At 41.1% G+C, this 26,559-nt stretch overlaps 1 protein-coding gene across 2 annotated transcripts in view; it reads right to left on the bottom strand.

Moving 5' to 3' along the window:
* The window catches only part of Kat6b (lysine acetyltransferase 6B), a 158,768-nt gene that overhangs the window by 57,297 nt on the left and 74,912 nt on the right, over window positions 1-26,559 (bottom strand). For both annotated transcript variants that reach the window (XM_028758512.1, XM_028758511.1), the window contains exon 2: window positions 5,393-5,501. In XM_028758512.1, coding sequence (XP_028614345.1) covers window positions 5,393-5,501 — 109 coding nt within the window. The remainder of the gene's footprint in view (window positions 1-5,392; window positions 5,502-26,559) is intronic.

Here is a 26,559-nt window from a genome sequence, read left to right as displayed (position 1 = left end):
ACACACACACACACACACACACACACACACACACACACACACACACACAGAGATTTCCTGTTATAATAACCTAAAGCTCATCTTGATCTAACTTCTCAATCAATTTATCTATGGCAGCCTAAGTTACCTTTGTAAGTTTTAAATCTGATGACCTAATTTTTCTGTGGCTACCAAACTGACTTAGGAAAAGAATGTAAATTCTCTCATACAGGTTGCAAAACCCATCCAAATTGGACTCCTGTTAACTCTATCCCAAATCACAATCCTCTGTGCTGTGCACTGATACGGACTGGTTCCCCCTAAGTCCATAGAGTTAGTACATCTCCACCTTCCTCAGCCTGCCCTCCTGGATCCATCTCATGGACTCCCCACTCCCACTTTGGTTAAGGAGGCCCTTCTCAACTAGGCAGTGGTGGCATGAGCCTTTAATCTCAGCACTCAAGAGGCAGAGACAAGAGGATCTCTGAGTTCAAGGTCAACCTGGTCTACAGACAGATCAAGTTCTAGGACAGCTTGGGTTACAGAGAGAACCTGTCTTGAAAAAATAAAACACACACACACACACACACACACACAGACACACACAAATGGAGACCCTTCTCTACCCTCCAAGCCCAGGGGCCACACCGTGCATTGTTCTTGACGCCATCACCAAGTAAACAGGCTTCTGATGTTGTGATGTTCAGCCTCACCTCAGGCCTGGAGCTAGCTGACCACAGACTAAAATCTTCCAGACTATGGTCCAAAACAGACTTGCATTTCACTGTGATGACTCAGTGGCTTCTTGGGGTGCGGGCGGGGCTCCCCTTCCTTCCTATTTACTCCTCCTTTGAGGTGGGGCTCTCATTCCTTGTCTTTCTATGTATTCCTCTTGGAATTCCGTCTAGTCAAGGACTCTGCTTTCCAACCCAATGATCCAATCTGTGTCTAGTCACTGTGAAACTAGACGACTAACCAACTGCTCCCTGAGGCATTTATACATAACAACCCTAAGAAACCAGTGATAAAAAAGTCCCCCCCCCAAAAAAAAACCCAAACCAAACAAAACCCAGAACCTAAAAACGTACAGCCAAAGGCTGCAGCTTTCCGTGCCAGCTCCCTCAGCACACGTTTCTCAGGACTGACACTGGGGTAGAGATGAGATGAGCCGAAGGTGGGTGCCACTCTGCCCACAGATCCTGCTCATGCTCTGCGTAGGGGTCTGCGTCTCCCAGCTGCTCCACAGCAGCCTCTCTCCTGCCTCCTGTGTCAACGAGCTTCCACTTAGAACGATGCTGTAATTTTGAACTGTACACTTATCTTAGATTTGCTAATTTGAAAACACACATGCACACAACTCATCTGTAAGTAAGATTTAACCACCCGGCAATCTGAGCAGCAGACACAAAATTTCATTTGGTATAATATCTAATACTTATGTGAAGCTAATTAAAGATAATTTGGCCTTAATGAGGCAAGGAGAATATAACAGTGTTAATTTCAAAGTAGGCTGATCCATGAAAGTCAAGTAAAATCACTCCCCAGTCTCGGTATTTCCTCAGACCTGAGGACTGTCTCACAGTTCCCAGATTTATGAGTGGCTAGAACAATCTCCGGACATATGTCACATGGTCGACTATTCTCACAGGATTGTTTTACTACCCTCATGCCAGTCCTGTGGGTTTTGGGGACAGAGTTACTATTCTTTACATTGTACAGAATAATAAAATTTCAGTTGGAGCCAGAAAGAAGGGACCTGGGGCACAGGGTTGGGGACACTACATTTGGGGCAGCTTTATGTACTTCACATTTTTACTGCACATGGCCTTGAGCAGTTTTTTTTTTTTCCTGACCATTTGTTATACAGTCATCTTAAAAGGAGAGGAGAGCCCAGTCAGTGATCTCACTTCATGGTGGAAGCAGAAGGAAACAGTTACACTCATGTCTGTGAAAGCTCAGCGCAGCACAATCGTCATCACAAAATGGGGCTTCAGAGAGGTGACTAAGAGTGTTGAGCACATATGGGAAGCACATTGAATAATCATCATCTTCCTTATGGCTCCATCTGGACTTCCTTCTTCTGGTTGTATATTACTCATAGACATTTTTCTTTTTTAACAAAACTATCTTATGTTCAGAATCCCTTTGATCCTTACAAACAGTCCCAATTCCATCCTGGAACCAATGGGTCCTTCTGCGTATGGGAAGGCAGCAGTCTCTATAAGGTCACCTGGAGGACCAACCTTTAGTCTCATTGGAGCTGCAGGACTGGACTGTGCCAGCATAGCTCCCACCCTGACAGGGCACTGCAGAAGCATGTGGTCCATCATGGTCTTCCTCATAAATTCCAAGGTGTTAAAAAAATAAAAAGCTGAGACCACATGTACCCCAATGCCTCCTAAGATGAAACACATTTTACTTTGATGCTTCATTTTTTAAAAATATAATTTATTTTTATTTTGTGTGCACTGGTGTTTTGCCTGAAGTGACTGTGTGAAGGTGTAAGATACCCTGAAACTGGAGTAACAGACAGTTGTGAACTGCCATGTTGGTCTTAGGAATTGAACCCAGGTTCTCTGGAAAGTGGTCAGTACCTTTAACCTCTAAGTCATCTCGTCAGCTCCTTGATGTTTCATTTTTAAGAGAAAAAAAGAATATAGTTTTTTTTCTAATTGACCAAAGGGTGTGCTTGTCTACATAGTATTCCACAGTTCGTATCTTCTCCCAGCCCCTGAAGTAATCAAATCCAAGCTGATAGACTCACGGTTAAGGAGTGGCCACAGCACTGCTCTACTTTAGAGCCCAGAGAAGCACCTTCAGGCACCCTCTGTGATCTAGAGACACATTATGCCCCAAGGCTTGGATTTCTGCCAGTAACAGAGGTAGACCTGATCCAGGGACAGAGAACCTCACCCCTTCTCTATTTGCTAGAAAAGAAAGGGTACTTTTGAGGGCAGAAAGGACCCAGTGCACCTATCAGCCCTAGCCCAGCCCTGGGAACTAAGAATGGAGAAGTAGGAAGCTTCAGAGAAGAGACATTTCAGCCCCTTTTGTGCAGAGGGAGTCAGATCTCCCTTTGCTGGGTCTTCAACCTGGGAAAACTAGGGGAGTTTGGTGTTATCAGAAAATCTACCTGGGTAGAATTACACCTTGATGCCCTGTAAAGAAGGCCTTGAAGTTATGATAAAATCCTAGATTCTTAGCAACTTGGCAGGGCGGAGTGTGTCATCAGCAGTGAGGAATACATGAAGAGAATTTTTCTTCCCGAAATTCAGTACTGTCTAGGTGCTCAGATGAACAGATACTAAAATGAGATGATAGACAGAAGGCATTTTTGGTTTTGTTTGTTTGTTTGTTTTTTCGAGACAGGGTTTCTCTGTGTAGCCATGGCTGTCCTGGAACTCACTCTGTAGACCAGGCCGGCCTCGAACTCAGAAATCCACCTGCCTCTGCCTCCCAAGCACTGGGATTAAAGGTGTGCGCCATCACTGCCCGGCTACAATAGAGGGCATTTTTAACATACAGTTTAAAATTCAAAGATAAATATCAGATATGTGGTCACCACAGAACTGATCAGGCAGTGACACACAAAAAAAATAATTCATTTGAAATGAGCCTTGTGAGAAGACCTACAAGATAAGTAGAGTCAGACTGATGAGCGAGGCGCTGCCTGCCCAGTGGAGCAGGGGACCATAGGTTGAAAAATATTAACTTGAACACACAATGTCTTTGTGTTCTTCTGTTGCTAGCCAGGAGACCACGGCCAAGTTAGAAAATGCTAAGGAATCCGTAAAGCCCATTAAAAAGATAGTCAGAATATATTTTTCAGGTAGTGCTTGAAATGTCTTATTTTGAAGGCTCTTTTCACCTAGTCAGGTCCTGGAGGCTGCAGACCCACAAATGGCCTATCATGTTGAACCTCTGAATAACTGACTAAGAATTATTTTAGAACACGATCATTCTTCAGTACGGAATGTTTCCTCTATCCAACCATCAAGCAGCTGTCCTACGTGGTGACAAAATTTTAAATTACTCACAGCAATCAAGAGCGACAGTATGAGGTGTGGGGAATCGTAAGAATGGGTATCACTTCCGGTACTCTCAGGATAGCCTATGCAGACAATGAACTGGGCTGTATAGTTCCTTGAAGTCTAGAGGTAAGCGCCATTATTACTAATGAGGACAACGCCTTGTAGAATGATCAGGTGACTAACTGGAAGTCAAGGGTCTGGGCTGTTGCTGTCTCTGTACAAGAGCATGCTGTAGGTTCTGCAGAGATGTTTTCCTTCCTTCTGTTTGCTCTTGGTGCTGGGATTGAACCTAGGGTCTTAGGCAAGTGCTATACCACAGAAATAAAACTCCAGCTGTTTTAAACTAACATTTTGAGGGAAAAAATACTTCAGTATCCAGGAGAAAAACAGAAGACCAACTCAGAAAGATTAACTTTTAAAACCTTGGGCTGGGGGTGTAATTCAGCAGTAGTGTTTGCTTAGCATGGATAAGGCCTTCAGTTTGATCTCCAGAAAAAAATGAAAAAAAATAAAGAACCAATAACAAAAAAGTATGCATAGGGGAGACCTAGTATTACCATTTCACGTGCAGGAAAGTGTGTGTATGTACATATACCCTGGATGAAGTTTATGTACTGAATCAAAAAGAATAACAAAAAAAAACTCTTTAAAAACATAAACACAATTTACCTTTATATTTCTGAATAACACTGGAGGTATAATCTTAAAGTCATATGGTAAAGACAGAGAAGACACACCCTCCTTGGGAGCACTTGGGGCACTGTAACTGGCCCTTATGGTCGTCCCTTTCCTTGAGTTGACACAGAGCTGGATGGAATTACTACATTTCACCAGTAGGTGTCATAACCTGAAACAACACAGGAGTCTCTCTGGGACTGGGGAGAACAGAAGGGCCACTGTCGTGCTAGGTGTGGCAATGGTTGGATTTGGGAAGGTGAGGCAGGAGACTGAGCTCAGGATTGAAGAGTTTGGTTGGGGCAACAAACTGAGCATTTCAAAAGGCTCAGCATGAGGCAAGTAAGAGGAGTTTGAGGTCAGCCTGGGCTACACGGAGAGATAGCTCAAGAAACAGTCAAACAAACAAAATCTCTACTGTGAATTTACTTACTGTACTGCAGTCTCCACGCTGAATTAGCCACATAGATAAGAAACAGAGCTTGGTTACAAATACTACTGAACAGAATTATATAAACATGTAACATAGGTTGGTATCGATTCATTCATATTTCACCCTTGACCTGTATAATGTTCTTACATTTCAAATCTATTCTATCACCAAATGATTTCTTTAAACAACAAATCCTGTGAGGTTTGGATAGAGATCAGGAGCATGAAGCTCTGACAGTGGATGCCAATGTAGAAAACACACAAACGGAACTCACCACTACTGCCACAATCTGCACAAGATAGGAGCTCTTCTGGTTTCTTTTCACGATTTGACTCTTTAGTCCCCAAACAGAAGCTACATATTGGAATGGGATCGGCACGGGGCTATGAGAAAGAGAAAAAAAAAAAAAACAAAAACACAAAAAACAAAAATAAAAATGTATTGTTAGCTTTCTTTCAAAATCTAAAACAAATTATTAAATTCAAAGCTTCTTACATATTTCTTAAGGAAACCCTGATGAATTAAGCATTCAAAAAAATCAACATTTTCTAATAAAAATCACCATAAATTATGTGGTAGCAAAGCAGTATCTGAATACATTTAAATGTAATCATTAGCTCCAGAAGTAACTTTTATGAATTTAGTGAAACCTAAGACCTTTAAATATCACAGAGCCTTCAGAAGGAACATTAAGGATTCATCTGTGATCCCAAGTGTTCCCATAATCTCTATGTACAATAAACTGATTCATCTACTCAGCAATAAAGACCATGGATATCATCTGGTTAATTAGTGAGATTATTTAACTCAGCTTTATCAAGTGTTGTGATTATTCACCTATTAAATACCGGACATGAAATGTATGCTTCAGACGGCCCATGAACAGAGAACAAGCAGGAACTAAAATTCTGTCGGACTTGAGAAGATCAAAAGACTATTAACAAGGCCTCTCTGGCACCAAGGGCTTCAAAGGGAAACCAGGGCACACAGAGGAGATAAACCCTCCATCTCTGACATTCACACTTTATAAAAGAAACAACAAAACATTTGTCTACCCCCTGGCACCCTTTAACTCTCCATGGCAATTGCTTTTAACAATGTGTAAATCTACATACATTCTGTGTCTCCTCTGCTGATTACTACTGCCAGCACAGCAGACATTTCCATCCACATGAATGCAGTTCACTGTGCCTACAGATCTACATTATCTTGAGCAGCCAAAACTGTATAAAAACTACAATTTTATTGCACATTCCAAGCCTTCACACATGTTGTCTGCTAGTTCTCTGAAGCCTTTATACAGAATGTCATGAGTCAAAAATTCAGGGCAAGAAAACTCAACGCAATCACAAATGTTTTTATATGTAAATCACAAACAAGATCGTGTTAGATCTAATTCTCTAAGTCTACAGCAGCACAGAATAAACCTCATTTGGGCAACTATTCAATCCCAAATGCCTAATACATAGCCTGGTTCACAGTAGGCTCTCAAAATATGTTTACTGGTTGAATAAATAAAGAAGCAACTGCCAATTGAAAAGAAAAATCAACCACTTCTTTAAGATAATATTTTGGATGGTTATAATGATTCAACAAATGTCTTGGTTCCCTCTAACAACATGCCATGAGAGTCAAGAATTCATCTTAGGACCTAGCATTCACAAACTTGTTAATATGACTGAGACTTTCATCTCACAATATGAGTGTTCATTATCCTGCCCTTATTTTCAGCTTAATTTGTTCTATTAATATGTACACGCTTTACTTTCTGAGGTAGCTTTACAAATGTATTCTTGTAGCTCTGTTAAAAAGCTCAGTGTGAAATATTCTGTACCAGAAAAACCAAGAAAAGAAAAGAGGACAAGCTACAATAAATTGGTCAGTGACTCCAGCCACAGTTTCTGAAACGACAGATCGTCAGCGCTGCGTAATTATGGATCCATACTTATTACTTGCGACTGCTCGGCTGCGGTACCTTGGGAACACTTTTGTTCCTTTAAATAGCAATTAAAAGAACAATCTGGTTTTAAAGCGACACGTTCCTCTGATAGATTCTGGCTAAAGCACAGTCCTTGTACTAATGGGATCCTCGCTTTCATTTGATAGAACAATGTTCAAGCCTCTGCCGCCGCCCTTTCAGTGATAAATAATTTACAAAATGTCACATATCATTCACGCAATGAAATAAATCCAAATCTGCAGCTCCATTTTTCCTTCCCAGATGGATTTTTAGCTGACAGGAGACATGGCCATCAGCCAGCATTCAGGCTCCTTTTCCGTTTTTAACCAAAGGTAACACAAAGGACAAAGGTTGCTAGTAGTTCATGGCCAGAAAGACTGATGTCCCGCACTCTGCCCAATAACAGAAGCAGAGATGCTATCACTTCATGCCACATTCAAGTGAACCCCACCATGCTGATGTATGCGCACAACCATTTATTTTAAGGATAACTATCTCACAATACTCTATAAAACCACTGCATTATACAGAAATGTCTGCCCTGCTGAATTATTGATAATTCAAAGCACTTTTTGCTAACCTCAGTGTAGCCGAGTCTAATTAACTTTAAAAAATTGTCACTTGTATGAAATGAAACTTGTACAGTAATGCATGTAAATGGGTCACAGAATTATTTTGACTCACTATGTTCAGATGACATATAAACTGTTTTTTTTAAAAAAAAAAATAATCTCTTAAAGTAAAATGGATTCCAATCAGAATGAGGTCTGGTTAAATGGCAATTTGATTCCACACAAATCTATTAAAGACAAGTGGTATTTAAGAACTTTGAAAACAGAAGCCCAAGGTGATCATGGCGGCATACACCTGGAATCCTACCACTTAGTAATCAGAGGCAGAAAGTCTGAAATGACTTCAAAGCTAGTATGAGTTTCAAGGCTACACAGTAAAACACACTCAATAGTCCCCTTAAAAGAAAATAAAAACCAAATCCAAAACACCCAACCTTATTTGGAAATTCCTAATTCCTTTCTTTGATACTAGTGTGTGTGTGTGTGTGTGTGTGTGTGTGTGTGCGTGCGCGCGAGTGTAAGCAATGTAGCCATCTTGGAGGGAAAAAGTGGATACACAGCATAATGACCTGTGTTCAGTAGTCCTGGGAACACTCACAAACAGACTGAAAGAGAAACTGACTCAAAAAGGAGTCCTTTGACCTCTAGTGTGCATAAACAATGCAATAATAAATAAATATCTGAAAGGAAAAAGCAAAAAAATAATCTCATAAAGGCATCTAACCTGTTGGTCAAATTTTCTATAATGTCTGGCTCTGCTAAACTAATGTTAAACCTAAGAACAACAGTTGGGGAGGGGTGATGATAAGTAATTAGCTGACTCTGTTCTGTAAGCCCCTCTCCTGCCTTGTTTCTGCCTTGGCCAAGCAATGATACCCAGGCAGCAGGGAAACTGCTCCTCCCATACTACCTCAGTTACTCACCTTCACTAGGCAAGGTATGTGGTATTATCCCTATTTTACTGAGGAACCTGAGGGTCTGAGTAGTTAGGTAAATTCTCTAAACTTGCACATGTTCAAGCGGAGATCTGGATTACTACAAGTCTGCTGGATTACTAAAAGTCTGTGTCCCTAGAGCCCAGTGATCAAATTCACATCTCCTTCCACTCCTCTCTCACAAAAACAGATGATTCAAAACTATCTTTCCATCAGGAGCAACACATTTAGTGATGTGTTCAGCACTCTTCCACCCAATTTCTTCTTGAAAGTACTTAAAAGAACACCACTATAATGCTACATTGTTACTAGTCACAATGGGAAAAGGTACAAAGGAAAATCTGGCGGATACTTCTGTAACCAATATGAGACTAAGACCAAGTGCCTCCAAGTGTTTCCAGGAAGTGCATGGCACTGCCACGTCATTCTTGGTGAATCTACCAGTAAGGAAAACAATTAGGCAAACTTAAATTGAAGAATTCTTTATTAAACAACTTCCATGGTCTCTTCAAAGAATGTCAGTCGTATGTGATGGAGAATACATGGAAACTCATGATCCTTGGTTAGATTAGTGGTTTTAAAAAAAGATTGATTGATTTATGTGTATAAGTGTTTGCCTGAATGTATTATGTGCATGCAACATGTGTGTGCCTAGTGTTTTGAGGCTGGAAGAGGGTGCTGGGTGCCCTGCAACTAGAGTTACAGAAAGTTGTGAGCCAGCACATTACTACTGAGTACCAAACCTGAGCCCTCTGCAAGTGCTCCTAACTGTGAGGCATTTATCTAGCACCCTAATTCTTGAGTCAGAATAAAGGATTTTTCTGGGAAAATTGGGGAATGTGCACTAAGTACCAAGTAATATATAAGCCAGATATCAACTTAAGTGAATATACTATGTTTATGTTGGGCTATGGCCAACAAGCACAGTTTCAGAGATATGAGCAAATCTAAGTGTCATGGCATGTCTATAACTGTCAAATGACTCTGAAAACACTACACCTAAATTCAGTAAGGTAACTATGCAGCAGAGTGCCCAGCGGGCCATCAACATGAAAGGCACACATATACATTCACAGCATTCTGCCCATTTCCTGCCATTTCCAACATTTTCAAATCTAAGTATGGGGGGGGGGGGCACTCCACTCTCAAAAGAAGTCCATTGCAAAGTATTAAACAGATGGGTTATAAGCATCAGAGAATAGAGTACTGCATCTATCCAATCACCGATTCACAGGAAATGTTGAGGACAGGCAAACACACTCATCTACAGAGAAAGAAGGCGTTGGTACCAAAATCTCAGTGGACAAATGATCCACTTGCTTCAAAATTAAATTAACAGGGAGGGAGACAGAGCAGGTGAGCAAGATGTGAAGCTTAGAAGACTGAAAGGAAAACCAGGCAACTGTAATGTGTAAGCTCCATCTATCAGACTGTCCTTAAACTCTGTATACAGCTGGCACCAAACTATTCTCCTGCCTTGCCCTCCTGAGTGCTACATACGTATCACTTATATCTACCCTTATGCCTTTCTCTTGATCATGAATTTAACTGTAAGAATGTTTGTAAAAATTAGACAAGTATGGTGGTGCACGATTTAATCCCAGCATTAAGGAAGCATAGACAGTTGGATCTCAGTGAGTTCAAGGCCAGCCTGTTCTACATATGAAGTTTCAGGACAACCAGGGAAGGAACTGAGGCGTATACTCTACCTTTGGGAGGTGGCAAGCTGGGTATTTATTTATTTATTTTAGGCTCAGTGGCTCCAGGGCACAAAGCACAGACCAATAGAAGCAGAATAGAAAAATGTGTTCTCTAGCAAAAAAAGACCTAGAATTGCTGCCCCCATTGATAACACACTTCTTCAGATTATGGTACAGAAAAAGTAACATAAGGGGTGGGGAAACAGCTCAGTGGGTAAACTGTTTGCTGTGCACTTGTGCACAACCCAGTTTAAATCCCTAGAAACCATCTAAAACCAAGATGTTGTCAGTCCTTGGTATGATAGGAGGTGGAAAGAGGAGAATCCTTAAAAGCTTGCAGACCACCTGGCCTGACACTCACAGCTTACACATCAGAGCAAACCTGTCTAGTCAGTGAGCTAGTCCAGCAGGTAAAAGCACTCCATGCCAAGCTTGCTAGCCTGAGTGCAGTCCTAGAAAGCCACATGGTAGATAGACTGCTCCAAGTTGTTCTCTGACTTCTATACACCCATCATGGCCCACAACTGTACACACACACACACACACACACACACACAGTGATAATGTATGACTAACATCCAAGGCTGTCCTCTGGCACATGCAGCCTGTGGCATGTGCTCACTGCATGCACATGTACATATACACACAAAGATAAATACATACACAACCATATGCATAACATAAAATTTATCAGTTTAACCACTTTTAAGCTGCCCTCATTGGCAACAGTCATAATTTTGTAGAAACATCATTATATCTATTTGCATAATATTTTCCATCTTACCAAACTAATATACACACCCAAAGAAACTCTGTTACATTCCTCTTTTTTTTCACTACTGTATTTTTTCTTTATTTCTAACTTTATTAATATGCTTTATCCAATTTTCTTACATTTTTTCTTCTTTCATCTTTTTTCCATTTATTTATTTATTTATTCACGTTATATCATAATCTCTGCCCCCTTCCCCATTGCCCTCCCCACACACAGTCCCACCTCTTACCCCCCAGGAGTCTCCCCTCCCTAGCATATCAAGTCTGTAGGGCTGGGTACATCCTTTCCCACTGAGGCCCACACTGTTAGAGGAACAGATTTCACAGACCAGGCAACAGTTTTAGAGACAGCCCTTGCTTCAGCTGTTGGGGAACAACTGAGCTGCCAGCCCCAAGTGTCCAGGTTAGTTGACTCTGTTGGTCTTCCTGTGGAATTCCTATCCCCTTCAGGCCCCTATGGATGAACATTGTGGTCTTTCTCCACTGCAATTTTTTATTTTTATTTTTTGAGACTATCATACTCAAGGCACTTGAGCATCTTTGGGACCTCTGAGCTAAAAATGAAACAGCTCTTTTCTGAGGAAACACTCTCTAAACACAGGATCACGCATGTAAGAAGCTTTATTTTCATTCATGATTACTTTTGTTCCTGCCCTGACGGAAACTACATGTTTATTACTCTTGTTAGTTTAAGGTACTGGACAAAAATAAATCCAAGACCGTACACTAGAGCAGAGCCAGGGCTACCCAGGCTTAGATCCTTTTCCTGACAATGACAAACAAGGGTGCGTGTGTGTCTGTGTGTGTCTGTGTGTGTCTGTGTGTGTCTGTGTGTGTGTGTTACAAGCTATTTCTACAGCCTATGTACACAATCAGGGATATATGTCAGGGGCTCTCTTTCTGTAAGCCGTATGGATCTGAGCCTTCTCTGATGTCCTTTAAACTACTAGAAAACAATCTTGGTGATCCGAGTCTTACAAATGAACAGTCCCATACTCTGTGTGTATTTACTCAGACTTGCATGACTGGAAAGACTGAGATTTCAACATGTTCCTTGAACCTCTTGAGTTTCCTCGCCTGTAAAAGTATACAATGTGTCCACGTTGTCAGTTCTAGGATGGCTCAAAGGTAACTTAGTATGGAAAGTACTGAGTCTGACTCAAATGTTGTCTTAACATTTTGGGTTGTACCTACTGGTAGAGATAAAACAAACTAACTTCCTGGGCACTTTTGAGTATTTGCTTCTGGGTGAGTCTATTTTTTTCTTCATAGAACTAAGCCTGCCTTATCTAAGACTTGTCCTATAATATGTCTCTGGAATGAAAAAAAAAGAAAAAAAGAAAAATCTGTGTGGTAGCACATGTGTTAATTTCAATATTAAGGAAACTGAGTCAAGAGGGTTGTAAATTTGAGGTCAACTTGGGTTACATAGCAAAACCCTGTCTCAAAAACAGAAAGTGAGTAATTATGATGTTGCTTTTAAAATAATGTTTTACTTTTAAAAAGCATATGCTTTTATATGTGTATTTCCTAATTAAAAAATAAAACTGGAAAAAAAATGTTGCCTTAATTATTGTACAATTCACTCTGGTTATAAAGACTTAACAGCTTCAAGACCTTTATCAATATTAGCACAAATCAATTGCTATAAAATTTTAAATTATTCTAGGAAAGAATTCGATTCTCTCAGTCCCTGTGATGAACATTAATTTTACAGGGCTTCTTTTAAAAGAATCAACTAACCAGTGACCATAGGAACAAGGTAGGAGGCACCTCAACCAAAACACGAGGAGTTTTTAAAAACCATTTAATAAAGGAAAAGTCAAAAGAAAAAAAATACTAGCAGAAGGAAACAAATATAAGGGATATATGAAACGACTTAAAATCTTAAATGAAAACCACTTAACCCAAGCACCTTTTCATGGCCACTAAATGGACAACAGCTTATAATTGGAGCATGTCTGTACTTAGGCCAAATGATTCAACTGGTTCTCTAAATTGAGCCCTGTTCATCGAAGACACTTCCATAATGCTTTATCTGTGCCCTTTGCTCTGACTGCCCTGAAATCTGGAGTTTGGGTCCTGTTTTACTGCTTACTATAAAGCTCTGCTCAAGTGTGTCTCTGGTACTCAACCCATGCTCAGTCTGTTTCCCAGGGAAATTCAATACCTCTCTCCCTGGCCCCTGTCAAATGGAAATTATTACTCAAGGATTCTGGCCAGACAGCTCCTAGCCCTCCCTGACAGAGTCTGTCCTGTGTAGCATTTGAAGTTTGATTTAGAGGTCACAGTATAGACTGCCTGCACTGCTCACTCTCTCTAAAACTGTTCACTGGCCTGGTCTAGAACCTTCCTTAACTTGCTTTACTCTACTGCTGAACACTCGTCCCTAAGCACTGACAGATGTGTTCTGTGTCTATTCCTAAAGCTTAACCTTCTTCATGAGAGCGGCTACACTGGCAACAGGGTGTGTCTGGTGAATCAATGAGGGAACACATCTGCGAGATTGGGAACTGTTCCTTTTTCTCAGGATACTGACCACTAGTGTCTATTTTCATATATATCTTTAATGACTACAAACACTTTGAGAGTAAGGCAAGCAGCAGTGGTGAGGTAGGTTCATCATTTCTTGAGGGTTTTTATTTATCATCATACATATAATAAATGATACTTATGTTTGACATATATTTCCCAGGGCATAATCTGACACAACAAGGCCTAAGGTTGTAAAGCCACCTGAAGAAAATTTACCCTCTTACTATCATAAATATTAACTTTTAGGGCTCATCCAATTATAAACCAGTACCATTTTTATATTATGTCAATTTGGACATGGGGGAGTACTGGAGAGACCCAGAGGGAATGGGTTGAATATGATCAAGACACATTGCATACATGCAATGAAAACCATACAAAATAAATACGTATATAATACACACACGCTATGAAGCCAGGTCTGATGGCACGTCTTTGCAGTGGTGAAGCATCCCCCTCCACACTCCCTTTCCTTCTCCAACATGAGGACAAGTAAGGAGAAAAGCAGAGACTCTGAGTGAGATGGAAGTACCAGTGTCAGCAGCGGACCCTAGAGTGCAATCCCTCCATCTTCTTTTGTTTTTGAAGCCAAATGTTATACCTTAGGCTGGCCTTCATCTTCTGATCCTCTGACTGCTAGAATCATATCAATCAATCAACCAATCAATCAATGAATCATTTAGTGAGACAGGGTCTTACTGTGTAGACCAGGCTGGCCTGGAACTCAGAGATAGGTCTGCCTCCGCCTCCCAAGCAGTAGGATTAAAGATATACCCACTGGCTCAATCTATTTTCAAAGCTTTGAAAATTGCTTTGTGATTGATAATGTGTTCCTGTCAAACCTGTATACGTGACAGCACAGTGACAACACAGGTTGACAATGCTCCTCTTGTTTAGTAACTTACTGACATCTTTTTCTGCCACTTCAGTATCCGATGTGACATTTATCTAATCAAGAACTAAACTTTATTTCTTGTCACTTAACCACTTAATCAACCGATGTCTGTTATAATAGACTGAGCCCAGTCTTTTTTTTTGTTTTGTTTTGGTTTGGTTTTTCAAGACAGGGTTTCTCTGTGTAGCCCTGGCTGTCCTCAAACTCAGAAATCTGCCTGCCTCTGCTTCCCAAGTGCTGGGATTAAAGGCGTGCGCCACCACCGCCCGGTGAGCCCAGTCTTGATTAGGACACAGATCATGCACACTTGGGACTCCCCTTTGAAGTAATATGCCTAACATGGTCTTTGGGAACACACAAACTCTACAAGTCAGGACTTCCTGTGATGATCTGAAGCATCTTCTTTCTCCTGGGCTGTTCACACTGCCATGGGTCAGCAACTGTAGTCAGTGTAACCACCGTTCAGCACACAGTTTTGGAGCCCAGCACCCATTAAAGCAGCACGGTCTACTTTAAACCCTTCTGGGCACAACAGAACTCTGCTCATATGTATTGCCATTTTCTCTGTGTTCATATACCCTTTGTTAAAGTAGAAGTCTTTCCTGGAGATTCATGAATTTGGACCTGAATAGATGCTAAGTAATTTTTCCCGGGAGGTAATTGGAGATACACTTACTACAAGATGTTCCACGGGCAACAGTTTTATCTTAATTTTACTCTTATTCTATGGCTTTCCACTGTCTCATCTCTCCTGCTCATTATGCTTCTCGCTGGGTAATTGGTTCTGTGAGGGAGCAGTGTATCATCCCCACCAGCTCTGTGGATTGGGTTTCTCCATCACTCTGAACACGAGGATTTATTGTTGATAATGCATGGAGATCTTGAATGTGATGGTTGTATTTTAGCCCCTTGTCACAGTGATGAGCATTCTCAGTATTTAAAAGAAGTAACAATTAAAAAAAAAAACACCTAAGCCTAATAAAACAAGTATTTGAAGTATTTCTGTATATATGCATAAAATATTACCTCTTTCCCCTTCATTTAAAAGCAAACCCGTATCAATGACCACATACTACAGGGAAATGCCCTGGATCAAGGGAGGCTTCGGAAGCAAGAAACAATAAAAGCTCAGCCACAAAGGAGTTCGAAGTAAGGGGACATTCTAAGAACATCAGCCCACTTACCAACTGTGTGGAGCTAATTGAAATGCTTGCACTGTGTCCTGGAGTCTAGAACTTGTTCTAATTAGGCAGGTGTACCATTTATAAGCATGCTGATTAAGGAGAGTGACTCTACTGGAAGAAAACAAATCTAATCCTGCACACTGAGCTTAACAAAACCCTTTGACTGTTAAGATGAAGCCGACACATTTTGAAAAAGTGACAACGAAATAATTAGTTTCCCCAGGGCCTTCAATTTCTTATCTGGACAGGGCCTTGGCTTTTAAGATTGCATCTGAACAGCTCTCTTCCACCCCTGCCATTAGAAACTGCCATTAGATATTGCATTTATCTTCCTAAGAGGGATCAAAGTCTGATTCAACACAGCTGGAAATTCAACACTCGGTTACATGAAGACTGTTGAGGATTTACAAATGGTTCTCGTTGGCAGGCAGATCACAATATTAGAACTATAAACTCCACATTTGTATCATATTAGTACTATGATTTGAGATTTATAAAAATCGAAAGTTCAAATAAACTTACAATCTACGTATCACAAATCTTTAGTTTTTGCTAAGGAAAAAAAAAAAAAAAGCTCATGTCGCCCAAGTGATTCGCAGCCTCGGTGGTTAAGGAGATTGGCAAAAGCAAAGTCCAGACTTTGAAATCACTGTTTCTTTAAAAATAAAAAAACTGAGAGGAAGTAGGGCCTGGTGACTCCCACCCCAGCATCAGGAGTACCTCCACAAGTCTGAGTCTAGACTGGGCTAAAGAGTGAGAGGCAATCTCAAAGCAAACAAAAATATCCAAAAAAAAATCCAAAAAATGAGAAGAAATCCTATCTTAAAGATGGCACGAAGGAAGGGGGGGGGTATCAGTAAAGCACAGTACAAGAACAAATTTAATTCACAGCACCCTCATAAAAATGAAGAGGGTTATGGTGGCCTTAGCTTGTAATCCCAAGGCTGGGGAAATGGAGACAATCCTGGAGGGGATGGTCAGCCAGTTTAGCTTATTCACAAGCGCCAGTGAAAGACTGTTTCAAAGGAAATGGGTAACACTTCTGAGGATAACACCTAAGGTTATCCTTTAGTGTGTGCACTCTCTCTCTCTCTCTCTCTCTCTCTCTCTCTCTCTCTCTCTCTCTCACACACACACACACACACACACACACACACCACTCACTAACTTTTGAAAACTATCCCTAAGCAAGGCCTTCACATAGTAGTAATGGAGGAAATAAAGGACAGATGTAACTGTGCATCAGAAAAGTATGCCATGGTTACTACTTTGTGGAGTTGCCTATCTGTCAGAGTAATCAATGGCTTCTGCACTTGCTCTAAACTGCCCTGAGTTCTGCACTTGCTCTAAACTGCCCTGAGGCATCCACTTCAATGGAGGTATGGTCCTCAACCTTGTAAAGATGTGCTCTGTTGCAAAGAAAAAAGCGTGAACCAACTGCTAGAGGTTGGCATAGGCAATATTACTTGTACCCAATAATATCCAAAGCTGGAAACAGAATACAGAGGTGAGGCAGGTAGGCCAATAACAATCTAGAAAAGCCATACGTTAGACATCCTCCTATAACAATGCCATCCTCAACAGTTCTTCACACTCAGAGACTTGGAAGCAGCGAGATACTGTACACTACTTGCTGGTGCTCTAAGGGTTTGTTCTCTCAGAAGATCTAAGAGTGGCGTAATTCTATCACCACACTTAGATCTCAGTCGCCCTCTGTGCATACAAACCATCCAGCAGACGTGTTTCTAAGACCCTGCCTATTTTGTGGTTGTTTTCCTTGTTTCCTTTGCCCTTTCAATTCCTGTATTCATAAGCTGGGAGACCACAGTTGCTCCAATAATTACTACCCAAATGTCAAGAGCTCGGACCTTGTTTGTGTGTGCAGCAGCTTCAGCCCCTAGGTCACTGTTGTGGTGTCAAGTTCCAGATCCACTAATACTTTGGGCCACACACAGTTATGGGACCAAAGCATCACTGCCAGGAGTTGGGAGAGCCACACAAGCCCCTCGCCCTCCTATATGAAGCCACAGCAGGGCTAGCTGTCATCCTCAGAAACGCTGTCCACGTCCCTTGAAACAGACTTTCATTGGTTTGGCACTCACCAGTTAGGCTAGACTGGCTGAGGAAGTGACAGACCACACAGAACAAGCTTCCCTGCCAGGTTAGGGATTTTCCAAGCTCAATTTCCTGCAGCGTATACAAGGCCACAAAAACAATAGGAAGAAATAAGTAAAATGTCTGATATTCTGTAGTAAGATCTATGCTTAGTACACTCTGTCTCCCCCAGGATTATAGCAGGGGACTGCCATGCCCTCTAGGGCACATAAGTACTTTAACTTCACATGTCACTGGCACTTGCAATGCTCATACTGCCACACACACAAACTTTGCATCAATGAAGGTTCATAACCCATTTCCTCTCAAAATGCAGAACACTGAGACTTCTGCTTCTCACCCCACGGTCTTACTCCTTGTCATCTATTAATTTGGTACATTCTGCATAATGGAGCCTGGCAGTGAGGACTGCTGTGTATAGTGTCCCTTTCTCCTTCTGGTTTTAAGATTCTCATAGACTGCAGTAATTATCCCACCACTGAGTAGCATTTATTGGTAAGGGTTACTCAATCTTCCTTAGTGTAAAGGCAGTGTATCAGTCTCACAGAGGCTATTCACTCCAAAGTTGATTGGCATTTCTTTTTAGTTAACAGTTTAAACAAAACTGTTACAATTCCTCTTCCTCCTCTTCTATTTTGTTGTTTTTGGAGACAGGGTCCCTCTGTGTGTAAACCTGGCTGTCCTGGAACTCACTCTGTAGACCAAGCAGGCCTCAAACTGATAGAGTTCCACGTGCCTCTGCCTCCTAAGTACTGGGAAAGATGTGTGCCACCACAGCCTTGTCATCCTTCTAAGATTATTTTTTATTATCAGCAGACAAGGTGTCACTATGTAGCTGAGACTGGCCTAGAAGCCATAATCCTCCTGCCTTGTTCTCCTTAATGCTGGGATTCATGTGCATGTGCACTTTTATACAAGTATTTTTACAATCATATAAAAATGATTTTTCATTTTTACATATTAGTTAATCTGCAAAATCTGGAACTGCTAGGTTACAGGGTAAAGGTTTAAACATATCAGAAATGCCTCACGTGATTGATTGAGAAAGGGGGGAAATGGCCAATACATAGTGGGAGGAGATACTGCATGCTAGGATTCACAGTATGTTATCTCTAGTACTTCCAGTACCTCAGAGTAGACATGCCATGTGGTCAGTAATGACAGGGGCGTGAGCTCTCTGCATACTCAGTTCAGACTCAATGTAGGTGGTCAATTGGAGGTGTGGAATCCACAGATACAAAAAAACCAACTGCACTGTTAGCAATGAATGTCACTGCTCCTCAGGGTGACACCCCGGGAGGCGTTGTTTAAAGGCCTTCTTTGCTAGCTCTTGTAAAGTCCAGTTAAGCAAACAAATCGAGCAGTGTAACCGTTCAGTTAAGGTCAAGGTCAGGACTAGCACTTGACAGACAGTTCTGACAACCTACCCTTGCACAATCTAGACGGGCTGTGCTTTCGGAAGCTATTAGGATGATGATCAGGATGTTTCGAGCTCTTGGCTTTATTTGTTAACTAAGGTGTGACAGCATAGAACTGATTGCTTTTGAAGTTATGCTAAGGCTGACCTTGGTTACGATATGAATTCCAGCACACTTGGCTTGGAAGCAACATTTTCTGCTTTTTAAGAGACCAAGCTAAACATACATTTTTTAGTCAAAAGGCCCTGTAGGTAATCTGATCTGAGCAGGGGTACTTTAACTCATGGCCAAATAAAAAGCATGATTGCTTTTTTCCACACACATCCTAGGCTATGCGAATTACTCATGAATATAACTTTTCAGACATTACATAATTTCACATAGACTTGCTTCTGGTGCCTGCCAAAGAAAACAGCTATTTGCATCACTAGGAATAAATCTACACTTGATGAGAGATGAAAGTTACAAACATGAGACAGCAAAACTTGGCCACCTCTTTCATGCCAACCTCCTGTATGTTAATAATTTTATTTTTTAAAAACCAACATTAGTGCCACAGCCTAGAATGACATGAGCTGTAGAATCACATGAGCCAAGGGAAAATGAGGTAAATCCAAATGTTTATGCCCACAAGAAGGGTGGCAGCCTCTGAGGCATGACCAAGCCATACTTAACCCTCCCTACCTCAGCACTGAGGTACTTTCTAAACCATATTCCTATTTTTTAAAATATCTTTTTAACTTGGGGGATTTTTCATATAGCTTGGGCTGGCCTCAAACTCGCTACACAGCCAAAACTGTTTTTGAAGTCTAGATCCTCCTGTCTCCATCTTCTCCTCTCTCCACCCCCCATCCCCATGGCTAGAATCAGGGTATGTGCCTTCATCTGCTGTTTATTTCTTACTGTTCTTAAAAGAGTCCATTCTCCTAATCTAAAACTCACTTGTTGTGGCCAAAAGATGACTTGACAGTTAAGAGACCTGCATTATGTTCCCAGCACTCAGGTTTGTTGCCTTACAACCGCCTACAACTACAGCTCCAGGGGGAATCTGCTGCCCTCCTCTGGCCACTGTTGAATACTGAGAAACACACGTAGGCATGTACACACACACTCACACATACACACATACACACACACACACACACACACACACACATTATATAGGAAAATAAACAAAAATAAAAATTTATTTATTTTTTTTACACAAAATGCTTTGCTGATATAATCCTGGTAAAGAGAAGTAATTTATTTGAAATTAAGTCAACAATATCAACATTTAACATTTTCAAATACAAGTAACAAACACTAGCCTGTTACAATATTTTAACAATGAACTAATAGGTTTAGATTGCCTTCAGCAAAAACCTGCAACAGGATACTTATGAGCAAATAAAAATAAGAAAACAAATTCAATAAGCCATTTCAAGCAAAAGCTGAAGCTGTATGAGATTCCAAATGGGCATGTATAATAAACTCCTAGCAGTCTTGTTTGTAGCCCCGTTCCACAGTCATCTTTAGGGTATCCTTCTTTTAAAACTACATTTCTCATCAACTTACTTGAAATTGGCTCTATGAATGGCTGCTTTTGAAATTTCTAAGGAAAGTACATTATCACCACCATCCCAAGGCATGTAAGTTCCCGTGCACTTGCAGATGGCTTCTTGTGCTTTTCAAAAGATCAGGCCATGGATACTAGACAGGAGTAGTGGGCAGGAAGAAACAAGTGCTTCACTACTTCCATACAAACCCTAGCCTTGATGGCAAGTGCTTTGCTCAAATTTATTTAGTGTTTCATATTTGAATGTGTGTATTTTTCTCATCTTCTAAAAAAAGGTATATTATAAATTCTGGATGATAACCACAGAGGACTGTGAATGCATATATATGTAACTTATATGCATGTATATTAAGCATAATGTGGGGGCATGCTTTGTTCTCCCCCAACAACAATAATAATATCTAATGTTTATTCCATGTCCATCCTGTGGCATTAAGAGGCTAAACTATTTCAAAAATACAACTGTGATACAGATGTTGCTATAGCCTTAGTCTTTCTGAGCCTGGGGCACAGGAGGGCCCTCAGGCATGGCTGCAAGTAACAAGGGCAGAAGCCAGAAGAGGTTTAGGGGATGTGTTGCATCTAGTTGATCAACAACATTTTGGAAGTGGAAAGAAGCTTATCAGGGGAAGAAACTAAAGGCGTGGAGTCTTGACCGGCAGAAGATTTGGAAGAGGCCATCAATTCTCTGCTTACTATAGTAGACGGGGCTTAAGAAAATGATGGTGTGTTGGGAAGGCTCAGAATATAACTGTAGAGAGAGCAGGCGGAGGCTGTACAGGTGACGGAAACGAGAGGAGCCAGGGGTGGCTGGTGACAACCTCTCCCACAGGAAGACAGGGAGATGAGGTGAAGAAAGGAACAGAAGCTACTTGGAAGAGCTGAGGTAGGGCCTAAGGAGAGTTCTTCTGGGGACTTAAAGAAGGCAGGCAGGCCTGGTCCCAGAAGCTACAGAGCTTGGAACGTCTAGGATTCCTAGAGAGTGATATTATCCAGGGGAAGTCTGTATTGTTGAGGACAGTCACTTAGAGAGGTATTCTATAGTGTTCAGTAAAGTACCCTGATAGGAAGCTTGCTTGTGACTTCAGCGCAGAATAGCTCAATAATTGCTGGCCATGATCACCACAGAAACTGTAGACATTTTTACACTGTGGGGATCTATGTCTTGAAATTTTTATTAGTATTTAGATAGGCTTTAAGCAAAGTTCTCTACCCATGTCATCAGAATAAAGATGATAATTTTCCAAACAAATCCTGTTATCATCTCCACTAAGCCACAGATTTCTTCCGTTAGGATGTACATATAAGTAATTTATAGTTACCTAGAATGGTTAACACATGAATTGTCCTAAAGACATAGCTAGTTATCTTAACAGTGCAGATCACAGAAATTCCTAACAGCTTTTCTCATTTAGAAAAAGGAATAAAATACCAAGATTTATAGATAAAGCCAACTTTAGCAGTTTATTGATTTAGCTTTAGGAGTATTTCACAACAGAGTCCTTTTTAACTGCATACAACCAGGGCATGTGCCTAATCAATACTGAACTTCTACCTTGCAGTTGGGGTTCATGAATTAATCAACATCTGCTCAAACTCAAAACCATCAGGCAAAATCTAACAGTGACCTACATCTCTGAACACTGTGAAACAATGTTATCACCTGTAACAACAAGAAAGTCCAATTTGCCCTCAAGGGCTAAAACTGAAAGTAACTAGAAGTCTCTACACATGAGTTATTTATGTCTATGCTATCTCTTTCTAGAAAGGACCATAAGCTAGCACTAGGGTCTTCCCAAATGACGTCTTGTGTGGCTGTATCCAGCCGAATCCTCTAATGCCATAAACCAGGAATTACAGCAAACATGGAGTGCGAGGATACTGTGCCTTTCCAACCTCTATTCAACAGTGAACAACAGGGTCCACTGACCACTCACACTTCCTCAGGAAAAAGTGGTGGGTAAGCAGAACTCTGTCCACGAGAGCTGCAGACTGTATAAGAAGGTTGTGGTTCTAGTTATGGTCACTTGATGATGATTACAGACACTTTGAGAGGAGCCTCCTTGTTCTCCCTGGTGTGAGCAACTCACTGACTCAGGCCATGAAGCCAGCAGCCAAGTGGCAGTGGCATGGATCCAGCGGTTCCTGGGGGAGAACAGATGGACAGCCATTCTAAAGAGGGAGTTCCCTGAAGTCACCCAGCAATGAGATGTGAGGGCTCAAAGAATGTACCACCCTCACTCAGGCAGCACACGTGTGAAAAGACACTCTGCGCTCTTTCTCTCTCACTTTCCAATGAGGTCTGCCCGAGGCCCCCATCCACTCTATTGAAAGACTATGTTGAAAATACACTTGTGTCGGCTAAAGGAAAGTGCATATTGAAAGACTTATTGAAAGACTCTAAAAGATAACTGGCCCACAGCCTGGTAAAGGAATGAGAAGGCACTGGCTGGATTCAAGGATTTGACTACTTTTTGTTTCTACATCTGTAAAATGTGAGTAACAATCACTGGGATAAGAAGTGTGTATGTGTGTGTTATGTGTGTATGTGCGTGCGCACGCATATGTCCCATAAATCATGTACCTAAATACAACCCTATACACTCTACATATACTTAAGACATACATAGCTTTTGGTAACTACTCAAAACATGCACGGTAGGAAAGAGTATGGCCTTTCTACCTCCTATGGTGCGGAAGAGTCAAAGAGTAAGAACGTGTGACCTATGCTTTGCAGAATTCACAAATGACACAGAGAGACCAGACACACAATTAAGAACTTAAGATCCCCATAACATATTCCTTGCGTTTTTTAAAACACAATAGTCTGTGAAAAGTTGCCAAGTTACATGGAGTATGGTCAGCTGCTGGAATGCTTGCCTAGTTTGCAAGTCCTGAGTTCTGCCTCTCACAGTCACAACCTCCCGTAAAATTGGGCAAGGTAGCACATCCATACAATCCATGTTGGGAGGCAGAGACTACAGGACCAGAAGTTTGAAGTCATGCTTTGTTATTCAGTGAGAGTGAGATCAGCCTGGGATAACTGAGCTCTTTTCTCAAAAAAATAAAGAGACAAGCAAGATGGTTAGCAGTTTAAGGCTAGTCTCCATTCCATAGTACGTGCAGTGATAGCCTGGGCCATACCTAACATACAACTCCTACCCCTCTCTCTCTTAAAAACATTAATTGAATTAAAAAAAAAACCTAATAGCTGGGGAGTGGTGGTGCACGCCTTTAATCCCAGCACTTGGGAGGCAGAGGCAGGTGGATTTCTGAGTTCGAGGCCAGCCTGGTCTACAGAGTGAGTTCCAGGACAGCCAGGGCTACACAGAGAAACCCTGTCTTGAAAAACCAAAAAAGAAAAAAAGAAAAAAAAAAAACTTAAAACCAAAACCCAACGACTCTCCCCACCATACACACAAAAGCCTGTACCAGCATATTGATAAGAAAAAACTTTTCAAAATATGTAAATTTTAAATATAGCTACTTTGTCCTATTTCAACTAAGTATATGTAAACAAAAGTTGAAATAAATTAAATACAAATTTGTTAAACATTTTGCCCACAACTCTGATATACACAATGAATTTAAACAAGTACTTTTTACCATATAGCCTTTTGTTTTTAGTTTATTAAGACAGGGTTTCTCTAAATAGCCTTGGCTATCCTGAAACTCACTCTGTAGATCAGGCTATCCTCAAACTCAAAGATCTTCCTGCCTCTGCTGTGATTAGAGAGGCGTGTGCTTCCACAGCCGGCTCAATAGGCATTATTTTAAAAGTATCTCGTAATTATTAAGAAAAGGTAATGACAGTTAAGGAGAACGTAGGCTGTAAGCCCTGACCTTCCCTGTCGTCCATGGCAGAATGAATGACAATGGGTAGTAACTGTTGTGCAGGTGGTGACTCTTGCTGCTGTCAGTCACTACAGGCAAGTTACGTCCAGACGACAGCCCTTCACATCACTGCTTTCCAACCTCCAGCTCTTAGATTCTTCCTCACCCTTTCCAAGATGGCCCCTGAGCCTTGAAGGGGTGATGAAGACAGTTCATTTAGAGCTGAGCACTTAAGAGCACTGACATTTAGACCTAAATAAAATTACCATTGAAGTGGAAACTTAAGGCTTCTTTGGAGAGTCAGCTGTGTTAGATGGTGTTTTGCTGGAGCAAACACAAGAGGGAATGATTCATTAAAGTGGACACAGGTGTGAAAGGCTAGGACAGAAGAAATATTTTGCTGAAGCAGACACAGGAAAGAGGATGTTCTGCTAAAGCAAACGTGTGAAAGGACATGATAAAGGATTTATTGCTAACATCATGTATGTATGTATGTATGTATGTATGTATGTATGCATGCATGCATGCATGTATTATTGGTTTGCCTTACATTGTGTAGTTGAGCTGCATTTGTTGGGACTCTGAGGAGTCAGCCTGACTGGATGCATGTGCTGAGGCAAGGCACTCAGAGGACAGGTGATGTCTGGAGCACACAAATACGACTCCATGGAATGACAGAGACCGAGCTTGGCTAGTTTCTCATCTTCCCTGATCTTCAGTTCCCTGAGAGAGGCACAGCCAAGAACTCCTCCTGGTGTTCCTGTTGGTCCCTCCCACTGATGAAGGGATGAAGGCATGGGTCACTATGCCCAGTCTCACAGCGGGTTATTAATCACAATTGCAAACAATGTCCTCCACTGAGAATCCCCTGGTTTTGTTTTGACATGACCACATTACAGACAGACACTAGAACCAACCTGGACTGTGTTAGAATATATCCCATACATGATGAAACATTCCCTGGCAGCATCAGGACCATGCTAGAGTGCATCCTACACATGATGATATGTACCCTGGCAGCATTAGGACCATGTTAGAGTCTATCCTATATATGATGATACATTCCCTGGCAGCATTCCGTCAATGTATGACAATGATAATACTGACACTCATGTATTTTTAAATACTTTATATTAACTGAAAATGTTTATCAGAGCATTTCACTGTTTAGAAAAGCATATGCAACCCAGTGTGGAAATGGAATGTTTTCAAAACAGAGTGTGTCTGGAAACATTAGCCAGAACACAAGCAGACCGTATATATAAATATGTTCTTGGCAGATACATAAAGGAGATCAGATATTTTGGTTAGAAAACTAAAGCCCAAGCATAAGTAGAAGAAACTAATTTTATTCAAGATAAATGGCTACTTTCTTACTTATGAAGAGGAAAATAATCTCTGGTAAATGGAGGCATACTGGCATGAGAGATATGTAAGTGCTGAGTCCCAAGCCACTCCCCCTCTGAGTATTTGCAACATTTCCCAGGCTAGAGCCCAGAAAGCTCTGCAAATCTTTATGTGATTAATGATCCACTAACCAACCCCAGACAAGAAACAGTCTGAGTATCAGCTCTAAGTTCTACCTCTTACAACAGTGAGAAATACTCAATTCGGGAAAATAAAAGTTCTTGGCTACAAGCTCGCTCACCATCTTGTACTTATCAAAGCCATCCACACAGACATTAATCCGGGGTCATTTTACTATTGTCTAAAGGCTGAAGAATGTACATGTCATAAATATTTACTGGCTTGATATCTTAATTTTTCAGGAAAGGATTACAAAACTTTTAATGTTTTAACAGCTATGTAAAACAAAATCCCTTTTCTCAAAAAGTTACAGTCACACAGTGAATGATATTAAATGAGCAAAGAATTTTAAGGTACAGAACTGGGTAGGTAGCGCACACCTTTAATCCTGCCAGTTGGGAGGCAGAGGCAGTAGGATATATGTGACTTCCAGA

The sequence above is a fragment of the Grammomys surdaster genome, unplaced genomic scaffold (assembly GCF_004785775.1).
Source record: "Grammomys surdaster isolate TR1022 unplaced genomic scaffold, NIH_TR_1.0 126198, whole genome shotgun sequence".
NCBI lineage: Eukaryota > Metazoa > Chordata > Mammalia > Rodentia > Muridae > Grammomys > Grammomys surdaster.
Note: the sequence above shows the minus strand (reverse complement) of the source record. Positions and strands in the feature narration are given on the sequence as shown.